Source organism: Mycena indigotica (genome assembly GCF_014461135.1).
Source record: "Mycena indigotica strain 171206Taipei chromosome Unknown Mind.scaff0004, whole genome shotgun sequence".
NCBI lineage: Eukaryota > Fungi > Basidiomycota > Agaricomycetes > Agaricales > Mycenaceae > Mycena > Mycena indigotica.
The window spans coordinates 3404962-3430815 of NW_023503003.1; the positions used below are offsets into that span (position 1 = coordinate 3404962).

Genomic DNA, 25854 nt, shown 5'->3' on the forward strand with positions numbered 1-25854 from the left:
AAAAAAAGCAAATTATAGCCCCATTTGATACCCGAATTAGATAGTTCAAATGTAGCTACATACTTTTCATGGGGTATCATCCAGCTCTACCGCTAATGGTCTAATGTCCTCATCCTCATCCTCCTCTTCATCCTCAGCCGCTGGTTCGGCATCTTCCCGTGGTTTGATCTTCTCATTGTCGAGTCCAACCACCACGAAGCTAACCAATACGAGGATTGCCCCGAAGATGACTTGTCCACGCGTAAACTTTGAAAGCAAAAAGTCCCCAATTACGGCCAACGGGATAGTTAGACTGAGGCCAACAGTCACTACAAGTGGGGTGGTTTTGAGCATGGCCAAAACGTAGATGAAATCGCTGGTTAGTGTTATGCCCATCTAGGTGCTGAGTTGAGCCAACAGCGGGTGGATAAGAAAGCAACTGACGTTGATTAATAAAGCAGCGGTCGCGTCGCGGGAAGGTAATTGTATCGTTTCGATACCAGTGACGTGTAGCAAAAGCGCTATAGGCCAGCAGAGAAGAATGTTGAACAGCCCAACATAGCTAAGCCGATGAGCTTGACGCATAATCCAGAACAGGTGCAACATACCCGAAGAATTGTTGCATGTCAATACGGGACTCCGAACGTATTCGGACTTTGAGTAGGATCACATAGCAAGCGTAGAAGATGGCAGATACGAGGGCAAGCGCATCGCCCCAGATTGGGCGCGGGGCAAGGTCCTCTATGTGCGCCAATGGCCGGGAGGCAGCTCCCGCCGGCTGTTGAGGCTGTATCGAGTCCGACAAGGAAACAAGAATCACGCCAGCAAAACTGTGGAAGGCGATTAGAAGGCGTCATCGTGGACGGAAAGTACCCACCTGGTAACAACAGCAAATATTTTGGGAATAGTGAGGGTCTCAACACGAAAAACTCTCCCAATCCCAAGCGTGAAGAAACCTTGCGACGCGGCTTGTCAACACGAGAATGTTATGTCTGCGAAACAAAAGCTTACCACTCATACTTGACAAGATTGTGGCACTGGCCACACTTGTGTAGTCGAGAGACGCATTCAACGTCCAGTTAGCAACGAACCTAGGCAAGTTCAAGACGAAAAACGCGCCACAAATAAAATCAACGCGCACCATAAGAAGCAAAATAGAAGTGCAAGTCGAGTGGTTTCTTGACTTGTGAGCGGAGGTAGTGTCTCTTCAGGAGAGGAGGGATCTGGGGAGTTTGTTTGCGCCTCCCCGTCGACAGCAAGCGGCTGGTATGGCGTTCTGACCGAAATTGAATGTCATCGTCTGTTCATTTGGGATGAAAATGCAACACACCTGGACTCTCCATCCCTTTTCCATCGTCGTCGAACCCAAACAGGGATAAGGTAGAGCGCAAAGGATGCGGTGTTGAGGTACTGCAACATTGTTAGACCCCCCTGCAGAAATAATAATTGTCAACGAGGTTACCGTCACCAGAAAAGGCTTTTCGTAGCCACCAGTGTACATGCCCTTGTTTCAATGTCAGACAGACTGGCTGGTGGGGTTGGTGAACTCTACCTGGGTTACAAAGTTTGACGAAGTCCATAATATGACGACGACAAGCAACAACCCAATGCCCACTGCATAGTCTCGTGTTGCTCGTAGGCGGGATATTCCCCGCAACCGAGACCGACTCCGAGAGACGCTGCGTTGGGGCCCTAGGCTGTTCATTTCAAGCCCGTTAATGTCCATTCATTGGAGGTAATAGAAGTGAGAGGTATGAGGCTGTGCTACACTAAGTTTAGATTACAGGGGGTTTTTGGTGTAGATTAATCCTTGATCGTCATCGGGGCCATTCTCGCATAGTCGACGAAGCTTGGTGGTATTTGACCTTCTCGAAAATCCGATATAAGCTAATAATGAGGTTCGTGCAGTAAGCCAAAAGACCAATGAAGACCAAAACAATCAGAGCTGTTCATAATGTCAGTTACCTGGGTGATCCATCTAACAGCGAGCGGCAAGCAACTTGCCTACTTGGTCATCACAACGCTTGTCGTCGTTGATAGGATCGTCTTGTGACGTTGGGCGGGGAATGGTGCTGTACCATGAGATGTGCGATTCGGACGCACAGGGAATGACCGATGTGAAGAAGTTGTCGAAACAGAGAGAGAGAGCCGCAGACCAAGCGCAAATAAATAGGACTTCCGAAAGAGTGTATGCCAGTTTGTGTGAGGTACGCCAGAGACCCAGAGGTCTTCCGAAATATTCCAACTAGGTGAAATTTAGCCGGTTTCTGTGGTTTTTGGTACGATTTGACCCACATAAATAGAGAACATGACATGTAGCAGAGTAGGCGGGGCGAAGATGATGACCAGAGTACTAGACCAGATGAGTAAACGGCGATGGAAGCCGAGCAACGTACGGCGAGGAGCCAAGTTCCCCCATAGTGTGGAGACGTTTCTCTAGGTTCCGGATCCTGATAGCAATAGCCAACGCAGCAGTGGTAAACGCGATGTTAATGAGGCGGAAAATCTTGGCAAATCAATGTCATGGCCTGGGCAAACGTGCAGTCGCACCACATACCAAAGGGACGTAGGCGTTTGAGAGAATGAAAGCTCTTAATCGCTTCCGACGATGATGGCCAGCTTTCTCCGAGTTAGCAGGCGAGGATTCTTCCTCGACAGAGCTATCGCTGTGATGTCTTCCTGCAGGGCCTTGGGCACCTACTCGGGAGGTCCATGGGGCATCCCAGCCAGGTGTTGCATTATGTTGGAGAGTATAAGCTGTTGATGCGGGTACAGGTGGGGTGGGGAGAGTGATAGAAAGATTCCAGTTCCGGTTCAGACCGCCAGTGCGCGAATTCTGCCGACTTCGACGGGGGAAAGACGTACTACCATCGCGCTGGGTAGGGAGCCATGATATCGACCGATCTCTAAACGAGACACTCTTTTTGTCACCTTTTTCTGTCATTGAGAGCATTGCTGCGTTTGAAGACCCACGAGGTCGCGTGAAAGTATTCCAACGGCTTGGTTCATTGTTGGAGGCATGAGTGGAGAAGGAGGTTACAGAGCGGCGGGATTCAATAGCATTGTGGCCATCGGAGAAGGCTTCATCGGTGGGAGATGGAGGCTCGTCCTTAGCCCAGGCTGGTAACCGTAAAAACAAAGAAGATCTACGCAATATTGCACTTACGGGGAGCAGTTACGACCGTTGAGAAGTGGACTGGAGTTGTCCGCACACTGGGGGAAGCATGCAAACTGGCGCTCGACGCGTTGGAGGTCATCGCTGCGGGAGAGAATGCATGTGATCACATGTGCTGAACTAGCCTTGCCAAGAACGTCCATCATGGCTGATTCTTCGGTCCCCAATCTAACTTCCTCTGGCATTGGCTCCAGGTTCGTGTCTCAGGACGAACTCGCAAACGCAAAGGCTCGTCGCGACGAGCAATGGAAAGCTGCATACGACCGTATTGGCATTGCTCCCCCTCCACAACAACAGGAAGACTTCTCTGACGGCCGGAGCCTCGCAGAAGTGAGCTTAAACACCCTTCCATTAAGAAAACGTATTGACTCTCCATCGGGCTGATGCCAGAAACTCGCTGCCAACAAGATAAAGAAGCAGGTAATTGCCCAGCACGATCCACCGCTCCGTATCACCCATCTCAAACGCAAATAGGAAGAATGGGAAGAAAGGTCTCGTCTGGCGAATCAGTTTCGCGCCCTCGAGGAGGTGGGATAATCCTTGCAGCTAACACGCACCGCCGGTCTAACGATCATAGGACGAGGTGGCTTTCTTGGACCAGATACGCGAGAAAAAGGAAGCAGAAGAAAGACTGCGGGAAGAGCAAGACGGTGAAGAAGTCCAAAACTTTCGCGAGTACGACTTCTCAATACGTTCTCATGATATGCACTCAAAAAGTTGTGCCAGAGCTGTCGCGGCGCGTGCAAGCGCTTTGACCAACCCACCACCGCCAAGCACGAAACCAACAGCGAAACCAGCGGCTCCTGCGCAACCCTCCAAGCCTACCCCAGCGCCAGCCAAGAAGAAAGGCCCTCTTAGAGGAGTCGTGGTCAAAAAGAAAGCAAAGCCAACGACTCAAACCAAAGAAAGCGAGCCAGAGAAGAAGGATGAAGACGAGCGTGATTCAAAAAGGCGGCGTATATCAGAAAGTTGAGATATTACACCAATTATTCGCCACCCATCGACTCCCTCGCTTTCTTTTCTTTTTTTTAGCCGTTTTCGTTCTCTTTTGGCTTCTTCGTCATCATCTTCTGCGGCCGCGGCCTTGGCGGCTTTCTTTTCTTTTTTCTTACGCTTTCGTTCTGCCTCTGCATCCTCTTCTTCACCTGCTGCCGCCATTGACACATCTCCATCTGCGTCAACCACCAGAGATTTACGTTTCCGCTTTTTCTCTTCCTTCGACGAATCATCAACGGGAGCAGCGGATTCAGTGGTTGGAGGAGCTACAACGGGAACTGTAGATGTCCCAGCGGAGGGTTGCTAAACACCTGGTTAGCAAAAGGATTAACAGCACAAACAATGCTTACCTCGTCGCGATTATAGTCAACATAATCTCGACTCCATTCAGCTGGGGTCACGCCCTCAATTTTTTCACCGTGCTTGCCAAGCTTGCCGTCCTTGACCATCTTCTTCTTTTTGCACGGCCATGGGGCCAAGACCCCAGCGACGCGGATAAGTGTCGCGTTCCATAATGCAACGCTTGACTTTGGCGACAACGCCATGGTCGCATGTCGCAAGCTCTACGGTTGACATCTGGGCGATAGCAAGAGCGATGGCCTCGCCTATAGAAAAGTTTAGTTGCGGAAAGAGGTCAAGTTAGCGTTAAACAGACCTTTTGTGGTCATCAGGACAACCTCCTCGTTAAGTGAGATGTCTGCTTCGTAGCGCAAAAGCCCGGGAATCATGAGCTTTGCTCCATAACAGACAGCGTTGACGGCGCTGTCCTTGACAACGATACGCTTATAGCCAACCAAAAGACATTCGAGTGGGCGTATAACGCGTCGAAGATAGGATTCTTCCAACCGTAAGCCTAAGAAAACGAAAAAAGTGAGAGTAAGAATTACCATCGCGGTTGTTGTCATACATCCACTGCGCGTCCATAACGTCGTGCATTGTCACCATGTCGTCGTTCTCAGACATGGCCCCGCTGCGGACACGGCGGAGCTCCTGCATGTGACCACCGACTCCCAATAAAAGTCCAAGATGAACACAGAGAGTCCGAATATACGTCCCGGCCTCACAAGACACCCAGAACACCGCCAGGTTTCGTTTCTCGTCAAACTCGATGAGATTTGACTGGTGAATGGTCCGTATGCGCAGTTGACGTTTGACTGCAGAGATGAGGGGCGGTCGTTGGAAAAGGGCACCGGTGAGCGTCTGCAGCGCTCGCGGGAGGGCAGCGGGGTTGGGAAGCGCGGAGTGTAGACGTAATACGCAAACATACTCCTTGCCTATGATTTGCGTCAGACGACATCTGGAAGGCGAAGACAGAGGGACAACACACCCGCGCCTTGTTGCGATTTCACCAGCCGTGTCGCACGGTCAATGCATACAATTAAGCACCCTGTGACCTTGGGGTCGAGGGTACCGCTGTGGCCGGTTTTTTCCACGCGGAGGATCCGCCTTAACCAGGCGACAACTTCATGTGAAGAGGGATTCGAAGGTTTGTCGAGGTTGATGACGCCTGACCTGGTGTTTGGTGAGTATAGGTGGATAAAAAAAAACCAGACATGGGCGCACTTGATATACGAGGTAATATCTCGCTTGAGAGGACTGCAGCCTTGTGGGATGGGCGTGAAATGACTGGAGCGGACAAGAAGCTTGTCATAGTTTTTTAATAGTAACGGCCATTCCGAGGTGTCGAGTTTAGGGGCAGCCGACTCTGGCTTGATTTTATACTCGCCATCGAGTTGAGCGGCTGAAACCTGCTGGCGAGTGAGAGCCATCTGAGGGAGGTCCAATTTTTTTGGATCACGTGGAGTGGTCACAGTAATATTACGTAATGATAGATAAGATTATAGTATCCCACGTATTACATCTGTTCTTTACCCAACACAGACAGCGCAAGTTCGTTCCATAAGACTTGAGACTCCGTCAAAGGCTGAGAGATTGTGAGATGACAAAGAAAAGCGTTGTTGAAACCCACTCTGCTACGGAATTGGATGGCGAGAGTTGATACGATATGCGCTCTTAGGACTTTGAGTGCGGCATTGCATCGCGGTGGAATTTGGAACTTGACTTTCCGATCGATGAATGCCGAATTGGACGCAAGCTTGAAATCTGCTTCCCCACAGAGCAGCAACATCGCAATATCATCAACAGGACCTGTTTCCCAGGCGTAGAGTTTCTTGGACTGCCTGCGAGAGAGTTAGAATATCTTGCGGGGGGGGGGAGTTCCAGCCTACATTAAAGTGAAATAGACCAGGTGATTTACGCCGAAATCAGTGGGTCGCCGCAAAAAGTTGATGGAGGATGGATGGAAGGCGGCGACTTGGTTATTGGTAATTGTTCGCATTTGTCCATTTGCAGGGTCGATGAACAAGACTTTGGGGAACAATCCCGCGACGAGAGACGCATTCAGTAGATGAACGTTGCCCGAGTTGACATCAAGCTCCTCAGGGACAAACACAAAGCGAGTTTTGTGCTTGCCCCGCGCACTGTGAACGATCAGGGTTTATTCAAAACTAACATCTCCACTCACCGAGACAGCTCACGCACAAACAACCTATCCACAGTCACAAAGCCTGAGTCTATGAGATAGCCCAGAAATTGTTGACGAAGATCTTCGATTTGTTGAAGATTCTACAGGGGTTTGGGCGAGATGAAAAAAGTTGGCATTCGCTCGACGAACCTGGTGACTCAGATAGTTCTTGCGACAGAATTGTCGGGCGAGAGAGGTTTCCGTTCTTCTCCAAGCCGAGAACGCATTGTGAATGGTGAGAAAGTCAGAATTGTCTATCATAATCAGGAGCCGACACCCAACGTCAAAACAGTACGCACCAACGCGGAATGCTAGCTTTGCACGTTCTGCTTCCTGACAACCAGTTAGCTGGGTTCGACGAGGAGGTAGATGAAGTTGACTTGTTCGTGCTCGAATGGAGTGATGAATGGAGATTTTGCATTTAAAGTTGCAGTGATCGTCAGCGCTGGGTCCAAGCATTTGAATAGAGTCGCAGTCAGTAAAAATTTGCTGTAGGCTGGTGAAATCATGGATAACAATGGTGGAGGCGGCTTACCCGAGGTGTACATCGGTCGGGAGCTTGCTTAACAAGCGGCCCATAGGCGTGATTTCTTGGGATGCTGTCAAAGCGCCAACCTGGGGGACTTGAAAACTGGGGGCAAGAAATAGATAAAGGAAAGACCTCAACAAGCATAGCTATCGCTCTTTGGACATTGACTGCGACCGGAGGATCTAATGAACGGTCAAAGCCCTGAACCAGTTGACGAATGAGTTAATCGGACCCAGTGCCCTGGACAACACATCTTCGATGGAGCTACCCAAGTTCACCTAATGTACAATTAGCTCCGATTGCTCAATTGTATCAAAAAACGAGCCTTCATAATCTTGATGCGCAGAGCCAAGTCGGATAGACTGAGCCTCATCATTTCTGGCAAGGGATGCTCAGCCAGCTGAGGCTCGATTAAAAACAGCTGTTTTTGCATAGAAGAACTAACATGCCTGCGTATCATGTCGCAGCTTGGTGAACAGGTGGAAGCACAATCCTGCTTGGACCCGTCCGGCTCGGCCTCTTCGTTGTGCTGCGTTACTACGCGCGATGAAAGTCTCGATAAGACGACTAATCTGTCGTTTTTCATCGAATCTAAACACAGCTTAAAAAGGGTGAAATCGATACAACCACAAACCAACCTCATTTCACGGTGCTTCCCGGAGTCTATAACACAGGTTATGTCCGGAATTGTGATTCCAGTCTCGGCAATATTGGTCGCTGAAAAAGGTTAAGTTGTAAGCGGAGGGTCCAGCAAGGACGAACCAATGACAATTTTGCGGCATCCAAAAGGCACATCAAAGACGGCGCCTTGGTCTTCGCTCGACAGCGTTGAATGCAGCGGATATATCTTGAAGCCGTTACCAAACGCGGGGTGTTCCTTGGAGAGTGCGGCTTAACGATCCGAAATCAAGAATTGCGAGCAAGAAAATACCTGAAGAATGTCATTCAACCGCCGGATATCGCCAATTCCGGGCATGAAGATGAGAATAGCCGCAGAGTATGGTCGGAGACTTATGTCTTCGAAACATAATACCTCCAGCAACCTCACAATCAGCTCAAATGGCATAAGCCGTTCATCGAGCAGATTGATGGTCGCTGCGGTACGAGCAGAGTAGCGTTTTTCCAGTTTGACGTTCTCGTGAACCGCGTCTTCTTCATCTTCATCTTCGGCGATACCTCCATGGTCCTCTGACCATTCGTTCTTGCGCCGATAAAATTTGTCGTGTTCTGAACATTCTTTAGCGTGTGAATGAAACGCGGGACCACTTGAACATACGACGTCGGGCAAGTGGGGATGTTTCGGTTAATTCCCAATGCGTGAGTCTGAGCATGGATATGAAAAAAGAGGTTGAAAGTGGAAATGTTTTCTTACTCGATAACATCCTCCAAGAAATGGGAAGTGACAGGGAAAGTTCGGCCAGGGACTTGAAGGGTAGGACAGTTTCCAAAGAACTCTGTCACTTTGTTCGAATCCAGGGCAAACGGGGATTGTGAACGCATACCAGATATCTTGTCTGCATCGACAGTTGCTGACATAAGGATAATCCTAGATAAGATGGTTAGATTAGCTAAGATCCCAGAGCTAACTACTTTAGATCAGAGCGTTGGTGCATCAGGGTTTTGAGGACAATAAGAAGAAAGTCGGATTCGATGGTACGTTCATGAACTTCATCAATGATGATATGCTGCACGACCTGAGCAACCGATCCTCTTGACATTGAAAATATTACCGTGATCTCATCAAACGCTGTTCCCTGGCCACTCGCTCCAGTTCCTCCTTCCAGCATGCGCAAAGCAATACCGTTGGTGACGAAAGTGAGCCTAGTGTTTCTGGAAGTGTTCGACTCGAGACGGATAGAGTATCCAACCAGCGACGACGTGGTACCAACTGCATTTGGAGCATCACCCAGCTCACGAGAAACTCGTTGTGCTAACGAAATGGCCGAAATGCGGCGAGGCTCAGTACAATAGATTCTGCAGGGCTTTCCACGCGAAAGTTGGTCTTCCAAGATGAAGGCAGGAACTTGCGTTGATTTACCACTGTTAGAAAGTGAGAAAATATAATGGCATCAGAATGTGACACGCACCATCCTGTTTCGCCACTGAGAACAAGGATCTGAGACTCCTCCAAAGTTTGAATGATCTCTTCGCGATACGCAGCAATGGGCAGCTGATTTCGATGCACTAGCATGTCCTGATATGGTGTTGAAGCTTGTCGCGCACGGAAACCAGCAGCCAACTGTTCCGATAATGTCTCTCGATTCAAGGTATGGTTCCGATGACTCATCGTTGAGTCGTTGTCGATTGCGTCTTTCATGGTTTTGCCAATCAACTGCTCAAAAAAATACATCAGCTCAACGACTTTCACTAGTGCTGTCATACCTTTGGTTCAACCTCCAATTTGGGCTCAATGATGGAACGCATCTTTGCCCAAACTTGACGGTCCAGAGCATCTGCCTTTGCTTTCCTAGCAGTCTCAAGCTCTTCCCAAAGGTCTCGAAATACCGCAGGGAGCAAACGAAAGAATGTCGCGGTGCCGTTAGAATTCGTGACAGTGAAAGAGTCATGAGAGGGAAAGGTCAACTGATGCAAGGCCACAGTTGCAATATAGTGTTCAGCTTGATTGTCAGAATGGCATGCCACGTCGTCCATGGTGAATTCGTCAGTTTGTTTTGTGGCCCAACGAATACTAACACCGGCTCGAGCGGCTCGACTACCGCCTGAGATCAGACTGTAGGTGACAGCAGCATATTTGTCCCGTTTGGATACGGTCTCCGCCAGTAAAGTTTTCGGTGTACGACCCGAGAAATGTTTCGGAAGTTCCATATCACGAACGACGATTACGGAGCCTTGGTTGGTCGTAATGGTGCTAGGCATTTCTTCGAGGGCACCAAAAATGCCCCCCTCTGAGTCGTCCGCATCTTCATCGAATATATCTGGTAGTCCCTCAGGCACAGGTTCTGGGGTAGGTTCCGGAGCGATTACAGGTTGAAGATTTGGAGGTCGTTTTTTGGTTGACGTTGGTCGATCAGAGGGAGGTCGTTGCTCGGTTGATGTGGGTGGATCAGTAGCTTCAACTGAGACGCCTTGCAGTCTTGCCTTGAGAGCGAGGGCATCTGCCTTGTCACGCTCCAAACGATAGCGTGCTTCTGCATCCTTCTCCTTGAAGAAGTAGTTGTTTCTAACTTCCTCCAATCGCGACTGCAGTTGTTTCAGGGTTGAGCGTTCACGACCTTGAAGTTTGTCCATTTCCAACTTTATTTTCACGTATGCGGCAGCAGGATCCTCCATGTCAGTACCGGAGTCGGATGAATCGTGGTCGAGATTATTCAGAATATGCGCCTTGATGATCGCGCGTTCACGCTCGGGGTCCTTGTCTACATTGACAACTTGGCCATCAGACTGGAAGCGAGAGGGAATGAAGATAGGAGCATTGGCGTCGAGACGAGAGGGAGTGATAAGTGGGGGAGTTGATGGCCACTGGGTCAGGAATTGGGAGGGTGTACGTGGTGTAGGGGGGATCCTAGTGGAAGGACCGTAAGGAGTTCTTGGGGTGCGAGGCTCGATAGGTTCTGGCGCATCCAAAGTTTCTATTTCTTCGTCTGGGCAGCGAAGGCAAAGCTAAATTGGGTTGTGATGGTTGGTACAAATTTGAACAAAGAACAAATAATTCACCCAGTCATAAGCCTCTTCTAAATCAACGCCTCCGATTGCCCGGAGACATTCTTCGACTCGCTCTTCTGTGAAACCTAATCTCCGTAACACGCCATACGTGGTTGCCAGTTTGCCGATGAGCTTGTCCTCCACTAGTGGCTGTTCCAGACCTTTATGACCTAAGCCTGAGGAGCGGTGAGGACATTTCGAGAAAACATTGTGAACCGACCATCAGTTGCGTACGTGTCGAGGGCGAGTTCGATAATGCGTTCTGTGACCGCAGGATCCAGTTCAAGTCGTGGAAGACTTTTGGCAAACCGCCTTTCCATTTCAATCACCTAAACCAGGATTGTCATTATCAAGCTTGCAGCATCACTATGAGCCAGATACCTTTACTGTTCTGCAGAATTTGTCATTTACTAGACGCAAACGGCAGAACCACAACGCACCTAGAAATTTCCTTTTCAATCTTTTCTTGCTTGTCTACTAAATTTTGGAGCGATTGTTCTTCCGGGTCGAACTCGTTGGCTTGACCAGATGAAATGATGGAAGAATATGAAGGGGCCAGGTCATCCGACGCGTCTTGCTGCTTCTGGGACCGCTGTTTGCGAGAGTGTTGTTGTTTCTGAGGTTGAGGCTTTTTGCGGTGCAGCGCTGCTGCTTTCCGAGTCATCAACATTTTTCAAGTCCTTGTCCTCCTCCTCCGCCACGACCTTCTTTGGAACCGAAGTGGTGGCGAACCCGCGCACGACAGGCTTCAGCTGGGACTTCTTCTTCTTGCCCATCCTTCAACTTGGCTAACAGGAAATGCCGCGCTTTCTTTCTAGTGCCCGCAATTCAATGACAGAGAAAAGATTAGGTTCCGTGGTAGGGTATGATGTTCGTCGCTTTCCGCGAATAGTCTTGAATGGGTGTTCTACAGGCAGGCAGTCGTAAAAATCTGTTTGGGAGTATGGGCATGGAAGAGTTAGAAGGCGATCAACGGATCACACCAGACTTTTAGAGTACAACAGAGGCTAAGTAATATAGCGAAAGCAAAAGTAAAAGCAGTATGTACACTATAAAGTTCCATCCCCAGCCCTCTTCTTACCCCGTCCACGCGTGCCAACCTTGCGCTTTTTGCCGCGGGTAGATGCAGGAACATTATTTTCCTCCTCTCCCATTTCCGTTCCTGCTGCTGTAGGTGCTCCCGAATGTCCGAAAAACTCATCACCATCCTCATTCCACAAATCCTTCGCTTCTGCGGTGACTGGTGTGGGGTTTTGACCGTTTGTCTTGGCTGTGACATCCAAATTGGCAAGCTGCTCATCGTTGAGCAGCAATTGCATTATTTCACTGGGTTTGGTGACATCAGTGAAGGTTTTGTTGCCCACAACAATGTCCTGGACCTAGATGACCATGATCAGACAGAGTGCCTTAGAACTGAATCAACCAAGTTACATCTTTCTTGACCCGCGCCATCTGGACAATCCGCTCGTCGATGGTACCACGAGTAATCAGTCGGTACACGGTCACTTGACGCGTTTGCCCCAAACGATGGGCGCGATCCATTGCTTGCGCATCATTTGATGGGTTCCAGTCGTGGTCGTAGAAGACGACAGTGTCGGCTGCAGTCAAATTGATGCCCAACCCACCGGCACGCGTACTAAGCAAAAACACGAATATGTCTGGCCTGAAACGGAATGAGAAACAACTTAAAGTATCCAAGAGAATGTCAAACCTAGTTTGCCAGTCAATGACCATGTCTCGACGGTCTTCCAACTTGGACGATCCGTCAAGACGAAGATACTTGTATTGGCGATAAATAAGGTACTCCTCCATGAGGTCCATCATACGAGTCATCTGGAAATAAACCAGGACGCGGTGATCGCCTGCTTTGAGTTCTTGGAGGAGGAGATCAAGCCTGGCCAGTTTGGCCGAGTCGTATATCAACCTCTTCGCCTCGGGCACTTGCATGGTGGACAACGGGAGTTGATCAGCTGAGGAATTGCCCAACAGGCCACTCGGTGGGAGGCCAGACATCATCAGCCTATACTGGTCACAAGCTTGTTGTGATTCCCGCCGTTCAGGCGTTAAACCATAGAGCGCGAGAGATTCCAGGGGGGCATCAAGGATTTGGGTTTCAGACTCGAGGAAAACGCGGTCACTGCAGTAGAGCGTGATAGGTGGTGCAACAACAGCTGGTACAAACCAACGTAATTCTGGTCGAGACAGACACGATGTTGTCCAAGCTGTCTTGGCTATCGACAAGACGTTGGGAAGGCCGTCAGCACGTTCCAAGCACTGCAAACGCGAAGCAGGGACAGGCAAAGTATAGAGACTAGTGCCTGCAGATGCGGCAAAGATAGGATCCCTTTTTGCAATGTTCAAAGAGCTCAGGTCATGGCATAGAAGGAGACTTACGACGAATAAGGACCTTGTACGACCGAAATTGAGTCTTGATGGGTCGCTTTGAGTCGTCTGCTGATCAATGGAGTTAGATGTAAGGTGTGGGCTTCCTGTTCGGAGGAGCCCAAGAAGCGCAAGAAGGAGAACGAGGAGGAGGGTTTGCTTTCTTCATAGAGAGAGCGATGTATCCAATCAGTGGTCCATATGTTGAGGAGAGTGTGAAGACAGCTACTATGCTGTAAGGAGCTAGAGTTTATGGATGTGCCAGGCACGTTCACAAGTCCTCCATCCCGATAAAAGAGCTCCGGGATGGTAAGTTTGATGGGATTCCGTGTCGAATATGGCAAGTGAACGAAGTCTCCGTCTCGCAATGGCGGGCCGGAGCGTCCGAAGTGACAAAACGCGAATGGGGCCACAACATCTGCTCGCTCAAATAATTCGGGATGATTGCAAACCTGCAAAATGATATTCAAAAAAAAAATCATTCCCAGCAGAAGCGTCCAACCTTTCGGAATTGCATAACGAGGTTCATCAAGGAACGAGCGGAATCAGCATCGCCGATATTGGCAGCCTTTTCCAAGAGGTCGGCGACAGAGACATTAGCAAGTAGCGCCTTGTAGAGTGCCCGCTGGCGAGCGCTGAGATCGACGTAAATGTCCTTTTCGATCTAAAAAAAAACATCAGTAAAAACATCACGTTGTCAAAACTGTCACTCGCCTTTTCGCTCAGCTCATTCTGGACATGCCGCTTTACTCTTCGGAGCATGAATGGCTTCAGGATCATGTGCAGACGGCGTAATTGATGTTCGTTGAGTTTACTGCCCTTATTTTCTGCCGCATTTTCGATATCTTTCGAAAACCACTCGTTGAACTCGTCATGTGAGTCGAACAAGCTGGGCATGATGAAGTGTAACAGAGCCCACAGTTCTATGACCCGATCAGACCATGTATACTGAGGGAAACGACCGCCACACCTTGCATCGAGTTCTGGATTGGAGTGCCTGTTAGCAACAAGCGGTTCCGACAATGGAATCCGAGCAGGGTTTTCCATCTCACGCTGGATGAGTTTTTGATATTCTGGGCTTCGTCGAGAATCATATACTGCCAGTTGACGCGTTGGAAGTACTGCTGATCTTGTGTTATCTACGCAGAGGGTCAATGAGAGTCCGCTCCCTGTCAAAGGTGGAAGAGAACCAATTGGTAACTCGTGATGAGAACATGAAATGGCGCATCCTTGTTATACGTGATTTCCTTCTTGCTCCAAAACTTGCGTAGTGTTGTACGATCCTTCACATTGCCCCAATACGGCAGTGCTTTCAGTCCTGGGACAAAACGGGTGATTTCTTGTTGCCAATTATGGAGCGTGGAAGCAGGAGCCACAACAAGGAACGGTCCCCAAATATCATGCGTCTCCGCGAGATAAGAGAGGAGAGATATAGATTGGACTGTCTAGTCTGGCATCAGTAAAAAAATTGTCAAGTCACAATGAGTGCCACCTTGCCGAGACCCATCTCATCAGCGAGAATGCCATTGATACCCTGTTCGTATAGCGTCGCAAGCCAGTTCAATCCCTTTAGTTGATATTCTTTGAGTTGCGCCATTAGCATCTTAGGCTGCCCAATCGTGAGCGCGCCACTAAGAGAGGTGGGGTTCTGGAAATTGAGCTCGTCTGAGTCCACTAAAAAAACGTAAGTCCTAGTAGATATCATAAGACCTGAATTTACGGTCCACGAGAGGTGCAGATGCACCGTCTCCTTCGTCTTGAGTGTCATGGATATGTGCTTGGCCTTTTGCTAACTTCAAAGCTTCATTAGTCTTTCGATCCAATGCGGCCTGAGCGTCGAATTGCTGAGCTCGTTGCTTAGCCAGTGCTAGAGCTTCCTGCGCATTGTGACGGGCATGAAGACGAAGGTTGGTCTGATCATCTGAAGGAGTAAGGTCAAAACGATTCATTTTCAAGTTGGAACCAAACCATCGTCAAAGTTGATGTCCGTTAAGGAAGTGGGGTCCACGTCTGCCAGGTCAGCGCCAGCTGGGGCTTCAGTGTCAGGCTCTCCTTCTACCTGCGCAGCTATTTGGCGAAAATGAGTTGGGGAAAAGAATGCGATCGTGACCTACTCTTGAGTTTACTCCCAACGAAATGACTGTATAACTCGGTTTGACTGATCAAGAACTCCAGTTTGCGGGCCTGGCGCGCTGCCTCGCGCTTCTCCTCTTCCATTTTTAGTCGATCCATGGCTTCCTTATGCTCGCGCTTGCGGACATCGCGTTCCTCCCGTTCGTTCTTTTTCCAAAACACCTGCATTTCCCGCATCAATCGTTTTGCCTTTGTCTGCGTGTCCTTCGTTGACTTGTTCGACTTGGCAAATGGTTTGCGTGCTTGCCCAGACACGATCTTAGCAATGCGTTCCATTTGGTTTAGCCGTGCGGTATACCCCTGGTTGTGGTACTTGTACACCTTGTGAAGGAGTGAGTCGCGCAATTCGATTTAAAGGGGCAATTAACCTTCGCAACCTCTCTCCTCGCGATACTGGTCCAAACTTTGCGTTGAGACTCCTCTAGAGTTTTCACCCGTTTTACCATAACGCCATCATCGACCTTTTTTGCCTTCTTCAGAGGCGGGATGGTCTCGTCTAATTCGAAGTAGAACTGTGTTGTCAGTGGTGGCGGGGTTGGAGGTCTTGAAAGGGCAGGTGTAATATCACTTGAGGCTGAAGCAGCTTGAGAGGCCAATTCAAGCTCGAAGTCAGGTCCTAGGTTGCTCTTTTTCTTAGGCCCAGGTTTCTTTCTCGGAGGCTTCTCGGAAGTCGCTAGACCGTTTGAAGGTATCGGTGGTCGCAATGGTGGTGGATTAAATAGCGAGGCTGTATTCCAATCTGGTCGCATGTCCATTCCGTTGGTACTGCTGGTGTCATCTATGGCAGGGTTTGCATCGACCTTCCGTTTCTTGGCTGGCCTCGAGACGGAAGGGAATTCGTCATTACCAATCACCTCCGATACACGTTCAGGAGCGACGCGTTTTGGTATCTCCTTCCCCTTGCCTTTTTCTTGAGCGGTATAAGAAGTATGGGGTGCTGGTATGTCGCGAGGTGGTGGGTCGTAACCGTCAAAGTCGCGATAATTTGGGGCAGATAGCTCGGGTGCAGGGAAGGGATTGTCGTTGAAACCATAAGAGCTAACGGGCGAAAGCGAACGGCGGCGATGATGATTGCCTGGGAGCTTGGCCAACTTGGACGCATAGTGATGCGACATGGACTTGGCTACAGCCTTGTTGCGCTCCTGACAACCGATGCTTAGTTAAAATCTCGATGAAGGACGCGTTCCTCGCACCACAACGTTAATCTCAAACCATTGCTCAACCTCCCTCTGGCGTTTTTGCGTTGCTCTCTTGTAGTCCTCTAACTCCTGCTTCCAGATATCTTCACAGCCGTCTAGATCTGAAGAACTAGGTCGTGTCAGTGCCTCGCCAGCGACAGTCTTATAATGTGAAGGTGGTGGGAGGTCGTGCTCGCCATTGGTTGATGGATGCTAGAGTGTTTTTTTGACTGAGCAATTTGATGTCTGTTGAATTTGGATCCACTTACATGAAGCATAGAACGCTCTAAATCGCCCTCTGGGCGAGTATTCTCGTCTACCCAGTCTGGTAGGAGTGTTGAGGGTTCACGCTCCGGAAATGGCTGTAGCGGTGGCTCGGCGAGGTTCATGTGAAGTGGTGGAGAAGTGCGACTAGTCGATGCAGAAGGGGAGTCAACGAGAGTGGGAAGCGTGGGTAACGACGGTGAAGGGTCCTCGTTGAGAATGCGACTGAGCGACATGACACGTAGAATAGTACAATTCCTCGTGGGAGGTGGGGAGAACGAGACGGTCCACAGGAATGAAGCTAGCCACGGTGACTCCGTCCAAGAGAGAGAGCAGGTGGGAAAAGGTGGGGAGTAGAAAGATGAAAGTCCTGGTTTCGGCGTCTAGCCTTAACCTGACGCCTTTCTAGCATTGCCGTCAAAGCCGCATCTCTTAGATATTTCATCGACTTGGTTTATCCCCTTTCGGACATTCAGTTGATCAACCTCATTCGACTGACGCGACTTGCTACTTGACTCTATGCTAATCCAACCTTTCTACTCACTTACTCTTCGTCTGGGTATAACATGAGTTCGGGACGCACTTTTGCGTCGAACTCTTCGGGCGTGAGGAAGCCAAGTGTAACAGTCGCTTCTTTCAAAGTAGTGCCCTCCTTATGCGCCTTCTTTGCACATTTAGCGACATCTAGCACATGCGGGTGAGAGTCGTCTCAAGACGAGGAGGAAGAACTGACTGTCATAGCCAAGATGACTATTGAGGATCGTCGCTAGCATCAACGAGTCGTTGAGGAGCGTATTGATCCTCTTTTCGTTGGCCACAATGCCAACGATGCAGTTTTTCGTCAGAGACCGTGAGCCTACAGAGGCTTTAATTACCCTGATCTAATGATAGAAAGAACTGACCATCAGAGAGCAAGCGGATACTCTGCAACACATTCTTGATGATGACAGGTTTAAATACGTTCAACTAGGCAATGCTGAGACACAAGTACAGTTGATCCAAGGAATGAAACACACCTCGAATTGACCACTGGCACCAGCTACACTAACAGTAGTGTGATTGCCCATGACTTGGGCGGCGACCATAGTGATTGCTTCACATTGTGTCGGGTTTACCTTTCCGGGCATGATGCTGCTACCAGGCTCATTCTCCGGTAAACTGATCTCTCCAAAACCACAACGAGGGCCAGAGCCGAGATAGCGAATGTCGTTTCCAATCTTCATCAGTGAGCAGGCAACGACATTAAGCGCGCCGTGAGTTTCCACAAGTGCATCATGAGCAGCCAGAGCCTCAAACTGGAAGCCCGATCAAACTCAACGGGACATGATCATAGTAATTTTACCTTATTTGGCGCGGTCTTGAAATCCAAACCAGTGATTTTAGAAACCTCTGCGGCAATTTTAACATCAAAACCCTTCTTGGTATTCAGACCCTAATAATAATAATAATAAGGAACAGTAAAGAGGTAAAATGAGGGTGCTTACAGTCCCAACAGCCGTTCCGCCTTGGGCCAGACAACTAAGTCGAGGAAGGACATCTTTGACACGTTCTATTCCATTGCTAATTTGCTGCACGTAACCACTGAATTCTTGACCGAGAGTAAGGGGCGTAGCATCCTTAAAGATTAGCTTTAGTGCTAGGAGAAGGACCAGTTGTACCTGAAGATGAGTGCGTCCAATCTTGATAATGTGGCTGAATTCTTGTGCTTTGGCGTCTAAGGCATCCCGTAGTTCAGTAAGAGCAGGAATGAGAGAGACACTGAGTTCTGTGACGGCGGCGACATGCATGGCGGTAGGAAAGCTATTGAACGATGAGAATGCCAATAATTGCCGTTTAGTGAATCAAGTACGTGTCGTTGCTGCTCTGGCTCATATTGACATGGTCATTTGGATGCACAGGCTTTTTGGAACCTAGTTCTCCCCCAAGGATTTCGATAGCACGATTTGAAATGACCTGCGAAGATTGGGTTGACTGGGCAGGGGGTATATAGAAGAATATACCTCGTTGACATTCATGTTACTTTGTGTCCCACTACCAGTTTGGAACACGACGAGAGGGAAATGGTCGATGAGCCTTCCAGAAATGACATCGTTGGCTGCTTCCTGAATTGCGCCGCCAATTTTGGGATCCAGTCCGTAGCCAATATTGACAGTTGCAGCGGCTTTCTTCAGTACGCCGAATGCCTTGATAAGAGGAGGTGGAAGACGCTCAGTTGGTCCACCAATGTCAAAATTTTGTAGAGAACTTGATCACAATAAGCGTGAGCCCAGACCCGCAAGCCAACAACGCACCGCTGAGTTTGGGCACCCCAATATCTGTCAGCAGGGACCTGTAGTTCACCAAAAGTGTCGCGCTCCACGCGGAATTGTTGGGCCGACTAGGAATTTTTAGCAGACATGCCAGCGAAGAGGGGGGGAAGGGCAACCATGACTGTGGAAGAGAAGAGCCTGCGTGGTACCCTAACAAGCTACATTGCGTCATAAAAACTCGTTGACCCAACTTGGGACATACTCGAGCAGTGGCCATGGCCAGTGGTAGGCGCGTTTAAGCGGAGAAAAGCTCCGGAAACATCCGAGGCCGTAAACTTTATCATGTTTCTCCCTTGACTGTCAACCCCCATAGAGCCCCATAGCTCACTCGATCCCCGTTTTCACCCGAAAGGGATGTGAAAGGGTTTCGTTGTTCCATACCATCGGTCGAACATCGGCCTCAAGCGGCTTTTAAAGGAGCTAGCTTTCCGTTTGCATATGATTCCGGCAATTCACAACCTTGTTCATTGACCATCATGAGCGTCAGTCTTGCTTCACAAGTCGTTCTCCACCCAACGGTCTCTCAAACTCTGCGCCTGGCAGCCACGACAGTGGGCCGCGACAAAGTCTACCGCCTTGTTCAAAATTATGCGCGCTTCTATGCCTGGTTTCTCTTAAGCCGTGGTCATGACAAGGCCGATATTGCTAAATACAACGCCCTCAAGAGTCACCTCGGAACTGCCCGCAAACGTTTGTACTTGGAGCTAACAAGTGGCTCCGAAAAATGCTCATAGCCCACTAGTTATGCGGCTGGGGAAGCCATTCGAACATCTCCAGGCCGCCCTTCGTGCTGCGTTGAGCGCTGGCCCCGCTTTAGAGCAACTCCTCGCCGTTGCAAGACAGTTAGCATATTTCTTCTACCTCAGCCTTGACGCACTGGCGTGGGTGAGGGCCAAATTCTAGTGATCCATGGTCGCCTGCTGACCCAATCCCATATTATAGGCTCACTCAATCAAATTTACTACCTTCAAGGCAGAAACTGCAACAAAAATCACCAAGATCGCCAACAGAGCCTGGCTTGCGGGAATCCTACTCAGTATTATCAATGCTGGTATTAAGGCATGTCGAACATTCCGAATATACGCAAACGATCTAAGAACACAACCAACAGACCGCAAGATTAAGGAAAGAGGCGAAGCTCTTGCGTATTCGAGCAGGTGAGGGAGACAAGGACGTTGGACTTGAGGCCGACCGCCAAGCCCGTCTGAAGCTTATTGCAACGTACGTCTCGCAAGAATATAGAAGCACTATCGTTGACTTTGCCAGTAATCGTTCTGCAATTCGACATCAATTCATCATTGACGCTCTCGATGTCTGGATACCAGCGACTGCACTAGGACTGAGCAACTTGAACGATGGCGTTGTGGGCATTTTTGGGTATGTCCGTGTCCTCCCACCAAGTCGTGACTGAACCAGTGTGTAGCGTCATCTCTTCCGCGATGGCACTGGAGAAATTGTGGGCAGCAGCTGGAAAAAATTAACATCGAAGCCCGCATGTACATATTCAATAGAGAACCTGAAAAACGAATTTTATGGACGCTCCGATTCCTTTAGTTTGGCAGCGCGCTGTTCGCCTCTCAGTCGGAGGTATTCAGCCCGAACTCGCTCATAAGGCTCTGGGCCAGTACTAAAACGTCATGGTTAGTTAATGGGGAGGATTTGTAACACTTACTATTGCACCATACACTCCTGCATTGCGTGAAGTTGCCCCCGACATGCCCATGCTACCGAAATTGTCCGACCTGACACACAATCGGCAAAAGCTATAGCATTGTCAGCTTGAACGCGTCTAATGGTACTGCAGTACCTTTGACCACTTCGTGGCATTCGCTCACAGCTCGCTCCTTTGTGATCTTGAGTAGATTTTCTTCTTCTCGACGAGACAGCGCGTTCATTATGGAAGTGAAAGACGGCCGGGTCACGTTGTGACGCTCAAGACTCCGTTTCCGTTCTGACTCTTGCATCTATGTCCCTCCCTCTCTCGTCCTGTCGGCGTCCAATAGTTCGCGCAACAACGTCAGCAATACGTTCTCTGGCTACCACAACCCCTCCGAAACCCAGCTTCTCTGATACATTGGCGGCTGGACCCAACTTAGATGACTTCATTGCGGGTGATGTCTCGTCTTCAGAGCGCGTCATTCTGGGCAATCCTCGGGGGTAAGACTATCAGAATTTACTCTACTCGTCTAATAGAAGGCCAGCCCACGTCTACCATCATTTTTGAAAACCTCAATCCCTTCTGGCAAATCTTTTGCGAACATCAAGAAAGACTTGCGGGGACTTGGACTCCACACTGTTTGCGAGGAAGCACGGTGTCCAAATATTGGAGACTGCTGGGGCGGAAAACCTGGGGCAACTGAGGCAGAGGGTCGGAGTGCTGCGACAGCAACAATTATGGTATGTAGTGTGAGCCATGACATGACTAACACTATCATAACAATCTTTTAAGCTAATGGGTGATACTTGCACCCGTGGCTGCCGATTCTGCTCCGTTAAAACATCGAAAGCCCCACCACCTCTCGACCCGCATGAACCTGAGAACACCGCAGAGGCAATCAGTCGCTGGGGTCTTGGGTATATCGTGCTCACAAGTGTTGACCGGGACGACCTTGTCGATGGCGGTTCGCGACACTTTGCAGAGACGATACGGAAGATAAAGCAAAAGTGGGGCTATCAATATCAAGTACACAATACTCAATTCTAACTAGGGCTCCCCACATATTGGTCGAAGCTCTCACCGGAGATTTTGGAGGTTCCATGGAAGAAGTCTCACGCGTTGCTCAATCTGGACTGGATGTCTATGCTCACAATATCGAAACAACGGAAGAATTAACACCGTATGTTCGCGACCGTCGTGCATCCTTCCGAACCAGTCTTGCCGTGCTCGAAAAAGCGAAAGAGGTTGGAGTGCGTGTGACAAAAACGAGCATGATGTTGGGTGTTGGAGAAACGGAAGACCAAGTATTGCGTGCTCTGAAAGGTTAACTTACTCAATTCTCGGATAACCCGTTGAACCCCCACTACAGAGTTGCGCAAGTCAAATGTGGATGTTGTGACGTTTGGACAATACATGCGCCCAACTAAGCGACATATGAAGGTCGACCGCTATGTAGAGCCCGCAGAGTTCGACCGGTGGAAGCAGGTTGCAGATGACATGGGCTTTCTATATGTTGCCAGCGGACCGCTGGTCCGGAGCAGCTATAAGGTGCGTTTCGTAGGTGTTTCGACCTTTGGTCTCACCATGTTCAGGCCGGCGAATTCTATATTGAGAATGTTCTGAGAGGTAAAAATAAGGGGAAGAACGCAAAGGCGGCGATGCAAGCGGAGTTGGGGGAAACTATAGATCATCTATAATCTATCGTAGTCATCATTATCAATATCGTGCGAAAATTCTTCGTCGTGACATCAACGTGACGCTGTACAGGTTTCTTCACCCAAAAAATGGTCTGTCGTTCCTCGCCGGGACGCACGTCCAGCTGACAATCGTATAGGACTCTTCAAAAGCCCCCGTCAAACTAGCCACCGTTATCAAGGTTCATACCGCCAAAGATCTGAAGTAATCGTTGAACAATTTGTTTGCAGGTCCTTGGCCGGACTGGCTCTCGGGGAGGTGTCACGCAAGTCCGTGTAGAATTCATGGTGCGCGTTGACCTTACGAACGCTTCCCGATTGGCTTACTCTGGCACCTTAGGACGATACTTCGAGGACAATCATCCGCAACGTTAAAGGCCCAGTCAGAGAGAAGGACATCCTGGCGTTGCTCGAGAGCGAGCGTGAAGCACGGTACGTTAGGACAGGATTTTCTCAAGAACTTTGTTAATGTACTTCACTAGTCGACTGCGCTGAGCGATCGTCTTAACTCTCATACTTTGTATCCCATTGCTGCCTTTTTACGCTACTATGTGAGAAAAAAAAACATCTTATGCCTCCGTGTGATTAGCGACAAAACCCATCTTCGAACTTGCTCCCACTCTGCCAGTAGTGTTTGGTCGCTTTCCCTCGTTTGTCCGTCTGCGGCATGAAGCGACTCCGTGTGCCATATGGCGAACAACTTCTTAGCTTTGGTCACCGATCTTCATACGACTGCCCTTTATAAAGTTATTTTCTGCTGCCTTTCTCTTCATGACCACAAACAAGGTCTTTGCGACGCTCCTCACCAAACAGTCTTATCTCGCCGGCACCCTTGTTCTCAATGAAGGGCTGCGGGAATCCGGCTCCAAATATCCACTCGTGGTAATGGTTACACCAGAACTGCCTCAAATCGTTGTTGATGTCCTCAAAAAATGTGGCATTATTGTCCGAACTATCCAACCTCTGCGCCCCGAGGAAGGCGTCAATACTCTAGTCGACGCGCGGTTCCAAGAAACTTGGACAAAACTTCGGTAAGGGTGTCAGGTAGGAAACTTAGACTGCAGCTCACTCATCCAACGCCAGAGTGTTTGAGCTGGAAGAATTCGAGGCAAGCTGTTTCTCACTCCCCGAGCCCATTTCTTCAGCTCGCTGCAGAGAGTAGTACTGCTAGACTCGGACATGCTCGTTAAGAAAAACATAGACGATCTAATGGACATCTCCCTTGTCCCCGGTGGTATCGCGGCTGTGCATGTGTGTGCTTGCAACCCTCGCCGGTTTCCCCACTACCCTTCAGACTGGTGATTTTTTGCCGCCCTCCTACCTTGTCGGCTTCTTACTAATCCACATTCGAGGACTCCGGAAAATTGCGCTTTCACAGCCGTTCAAACCCCCACCAGCAAGCCGCCAATACCTTGCGACGACCCACGTCCCTATGGTCAGCTCAACTCGGGCACCGTCATCCTTCAGCCGTCGCGCGCTCTGGCTAAACAGCTCTATGACTTTTTGGCAGCTGACCCGAGAGTCTCGACCTTTACCTTCCCTGATCAGGACCTTCTCACTGCCTTCTTCTCTGGAAAATGGACGGCGCTGCCCTGGTACTACAACGCCTTGAAAACATTACGTGTCATTCACGAACCAATGTGGGATGATGATGCTGCCCGCATTGTGCATTATATCCTCGCTGACAAGCCCTGGAAATCGAGGACATCACAGTCGCAAGAATACGAAGTGGTCAATAGCTGGTGGTGGACCCAATACGATAGGTTGAGTCGGCGACTTGCATTGGAAGACGAGGAAGTTTTCAACCTGCTTTCATCGACTGTGGGCGCGTAGGTACAAAATCGTATAGATCTAGATGCGACTGTTGATAGACATTAATCCGTTGAATACACTTGCTCTCAAGCCCGCCAGGAAACATGCACTTGGTCCGTTCGGAAACTATCATCAATTGTTAACAAGTGGTATTGGGACAGAGTTGATGCCACGCTTGCCGTTGTGTACAAGTACTCTTGGCGAATGGCGTGTTGAATCCCATGCGAAAGCTGAGCAGGCCTGCTTGCGCGATCATGATGCCATTGTCGATGCAGAATCTGGTCTCGCATTGGCCCCGAAGGACGATAAGAGCAAGAAAAGACATCACCGTTCATCTGTGGCAAAGACTTTGCCGGCACGTTCCTGGGCCATTATACCCATCATTTCCTGTAGCCTGAGATTGGCTGGAAAGAATGAGCTAACGGTCTGGAAAAGGGGCGAACACTCACATCCCACACCACCAACAATCAAAACTTCCTTGCTTCCGATATGGGCCATTGCTCGCTCAGTAATCTCCACCAACATCGCGTATATAGTTTCTTGAAGCGAGAAACAGAGGTCGGCAGGCGTAATGATGTCAACATCATCTACATCTCGAGGTTGGCCATCTGCACGGAAGCGTTTGTCTGTTGTGTAGGCCTCTGTCGCGGTCAAAATGCCCGAGAAGCTGACATCCATGCCCTTGGTGGCATATGGAAGGGAAACAAGACGCTTCCCTCTGCGTGAACGGTTAGTTTGATCAAGCGCGCTGAACGGACTGCGTGCCGTTTAGCCTCTTGTTCAATATTATAACCTGGGGCAGGATCGTTGCTCAGGTTGATTACTCGGGCAAACCGATCAAGACAGTTTCCTACCGCGATGTCCAAAGTCTCGCCGAAGATCCGATAGCATTGCTGAGAATAGGCAATAACTTGAGTGTTTCCACCTGAAACGTAAAGAACGACAGGATTATGAGCTCCGGTGATTTCACGTCCCATTTCAATGTCTATAGAGTGGGTGAATCTTTACTGATGGAAAGTATTGGGGCATACGCACGCCCAACACAGTGGTTGACTCCAACGAGCGGCTTGTTGAATAAAAGCGACAAAGTGCGAGCAATCAGTGCCACAGACTGCAGAGGAGCTCCCATTCCCGGTCCTAATCACGCCTTTAGACTTGATTTTCGTCTAATTAGCAGACAGGACCTTTTGTATAGCAGATGCAGTCCATGTCATGAATATCAACCGCGGCTTGAGTCAAGCAGTCGTCAATAACTTTAAGAGCCCATTCGCGATGATGGAGCGCAGTGTCTCGTGGTTGAAAACCTTCTCCGGGCGGTGTTATATAAGTATGACGAACATTAGAGAGGACTGTCGTCCGTCCGTCTTCTGAATGTTTGATAACCCCAGCACCAACTTTGTTGGCAGATCCTTCCAAGCCGAGTGCTAGATAGGGTCGATCTATTCCATTTGAGTCGTTCCCCCAGCAGTCTCTCAAAGACGCAAACCAGGATTCTTAAGTGGCTCGACGCGAACTCGACCAGGCATCGTGATGGATGGCAAGAAACAGGCAAGTCACGA

At 49.4% G+C, this 25854-nt stretch overlaps 10 protein-coding genes across 10 annotated transcripts; 4 read left to right on the forward strand and 6 right to left on the reverse strand.

The window, feature by feature from the left end:
- Positions 1-66: 66 nt before the first annotated feature.
- MIND_00495100 (uncharacterized protein) lies at positions 67-3245 on the reverse strand (the record flags this gene model as incomplete). Its single annotated transcript, XM_037361748.1, has 15 exons — positions 3146-3245; positions 2953-3099; positions 2537-2910; positions 2376-2485; positions 2275-2332; positions 2083-2224; positions 1532-1671; positions 1442-1483; positions 1310-1389; positions 1121-1255; positions 991-1070; positions 857-935; positions 588-809; positions 424-541; positions 67-375 (listed from the first exon to the last, which is right to left on the reverse strand). Exons 1-15 carry the CDS (start codon positions 3234-3236, stop codon positions 67-69), a joined length of 2127 nt encoding a protein of 708 aa, XP_037222040.1. The 5' UTR covers positions 3237-3245.
- Positions 3246-3298: 53 nt separating this feature from the next.
- On the forward strand, positions 3299-4127 carry MIND_00495200 (Nefa-Nip30-N domain-containing protein; the record flags this gene model as incomplete). Its single annotated transcript, XM_037361749.1, has 5 exons — positions 3299-3484; positions 3545-3574; positions 3629-3682; positions 3732-3829; positions 3881-4127. The coding sequence occupies 5 exons, from the start codon at positions 3299-3301 to the stop codon at positions 4125-4127; spliced, it is 615 nt and encodes a 204-aa protein (XP_037222041.1).
- A 55-nt stretch (positions 4128-4182) lies between these two features.
- MIND_00495300 (uncharacterized protein) lies at positions 4183-5919 on the reverse strand (the record flags this gene model as incomplete). The annotated part of the gene is made up of 8 exons (XM_037361750.1): positions 4183-4199; positions 4267-4453; positions 4501-4541; positions 4597-4755; positions 4806-4988; positions 5038-5424; positions 5478-5662; positions 5714-5919. 8 exons carry the CDS (start codon positions 5917-5919, stop codon positions 4183-4185), a joined length of 1365 nt encoding a protein of 454 aa, XP_037222042.1.
- An 86-nt stretch (positions 5920-6005) lies between these two features.
- MIND_00495400 (SNF2 family helicase ATPase) lies at positions 6006-17059 on the reverse strand (the record flags this gene model as incomplete). The annotated part of the gene is made up of 39 exons (XM_037361751.1): positions 6006-6074; positions 6120-6330; positions 6379-6630; positions 6675-6775; positions 6825-6928; positions 6974-7007; positions 7055-7163; positions 7210-7289; positions 7336-7385; positions 7649-7794; positions 7842-7920; positions 7966-8080; positions 8135-8430; positions 8480-8526; positions 8576-8749; positions 8794-8888; positions 8934-9243; positions 9291-9535; positions 9586-10824; positions 10879-11042; positions 11087-11195; positions 11248-11257; positions 11307-11517; positions 11571-11654; positions 11948-12245; positions 12298-12529; positions 12578-13210; positions 13261-13700; positions 13751-13912; positions 13999-14171; positions 14219-14387; positions 14439-14693; positions 14741-14922; positions 14969-15169; positions 15217-15315; positions 15363-15702; positions 15750-16523; positions 16575-16772; positions 16829-17059. 39 exons carry the CDS (start codon positions 17057-17059, stop codon positions 6006-6008), a joined length of 8721 nt encoding a protein of 2906 aa, XP_037222043.1.
- Positions 17060-17367: 308 nt separating this feature from the next.
- Positions 17368-19349, reverse strand: MIND_00495500 (Fumarate hydratase; the record flags this gene model as incomplete). The annotated part of the gene is made up of 12 exons (XM_037361752.1): positions 17368-17507; positions 17557-17679; positions 17726-17789; positions 17840-18118; positions 18166-18255; positions 18308-18439; positions 18482-18623; positions 18673-18776; positions 18824-19067; positions 19115-19200; positions 19249-19290; positions 19335-19349. The coding sequence occupies 12 exons, from the start codon at positions 19347-19349 to the stop codon at positions 17368-17370; spliced, it is 1461 nt and encodes a 486-aa protein (XP_037222044.1).
- Positions 19350-19590: 241 nt separating this feature from the next.
- On the forward strand, positions 19591-20613 carry MIND_00495600 (Peroxisomal biogenesis factor; the record flags this gene model as incomplete). Its single annotated transcript, XM_037361753.1, has 5 exons — positions 19591-19822; positions 19875-20017; positions 20075-20183; positions 20263-20509; positions 20556-20613. The coding sequence occupies exons 1-5, from the start codon at positions 19609-19611 to the stop codon at positions 20611-20613; spliced, it is 771 nt and encodes a 256-aa protein (XP_037222045.1). The 5' UTR covers positions 19591-19608.
- A 49-nt stretch (positions 20614-20662) lies between these two features.
- On the reverse strand, positions 20663-21054 carry MIND_00495700 (COX assembly mitochondrial protein; the record flags this gene model as incomplete). Its single annotated transcript, XM_037361754.1, has 3 exons — positions 20940-21054; positions 20805-20895; positions 20663-20759 (listed from the first exon to the last, which is right to left on the reverse strand). The coding sequence occupies exons 1-3, from the start codon at positions 21025-21027 to the stop codon at positions 20663-20665; spliced, it is 276 nt and encodes a 91-aa protein (XP_037222046.1). The 5' UTR covers positions 21028-21054.
- A 44-nt stretch (positions 21055-21098) lies between these two features.
- Positions 21099-22978, forward strand: MIND_00495800 (Lipoyl synthase, mitochondrial; the record flags this gene model as incomplete). The annotated part of the gene is made up of 11 exons (XM_037361755.1): positions 21099-21289; positions 21334-21529; positions 21582-21796; positions 21841-22112; positions 22159-22337; positions 22382-22415; positions 22557-22576; positions 22624-22665; positions 22715-22771; positions 22824-22915; positions 22966-22978. The coding sequence occupies 11 exons, from the start codon at positions 21099-21101 to the stop codon at positions 22976-22978; spliced, it is 1311 nt and encodes a 436-aa protein (XP_037222047.1).
- Positions 22979-23254: 276 nt separating this feature from the next.
- On the forward strand, positions 23255-24316 carry MIND_00495900 (Glycosyltransferase family 8 protein; the record flags this gene model as incomplete). The annotated part of the gene is made up of 4 exons (XM_037361756.1): positions 23255-23514; positions 23567-23591; positions 23639-23781; positions 23836-24316. 4 exons carry the CDS (start codon positions 23255-23257, stop codon positions 24314-24316), a joined length of 909 nt encoding a protein of 302 aa, XP_037222048.1.
- A 65-nt stretch (positions 24317-24381) lies between these two features.
- On the reverse strand, positions 24382-25839 carry MIND_00496000 (tRNA N6-adenosine threonylcarbamoyltransferase; the record flags this gene model as incomplete). Its single annotated transcript, XM_037361757.1, has 8 exons — positions 25782-25839; positions 25480-25734; positions 25331-25432; positions 25054-25280; positions 24745-25006; positions 24624-24699; positions 24469-24573; positions 24382-24421 (listed from the first exon to the last, which is right to left on the reverse strand). Exons 1-8 carry the CDS (start codon positions 25819-25821, stop codon positions 24382-24384), a joined length of 1107 nt encoding a protein of 368 aa, XP_037222049.1. The 5' UTR covers positions 25822-25839.
- Positions 25840-25854: the final 15 nt, after the last annotated feature.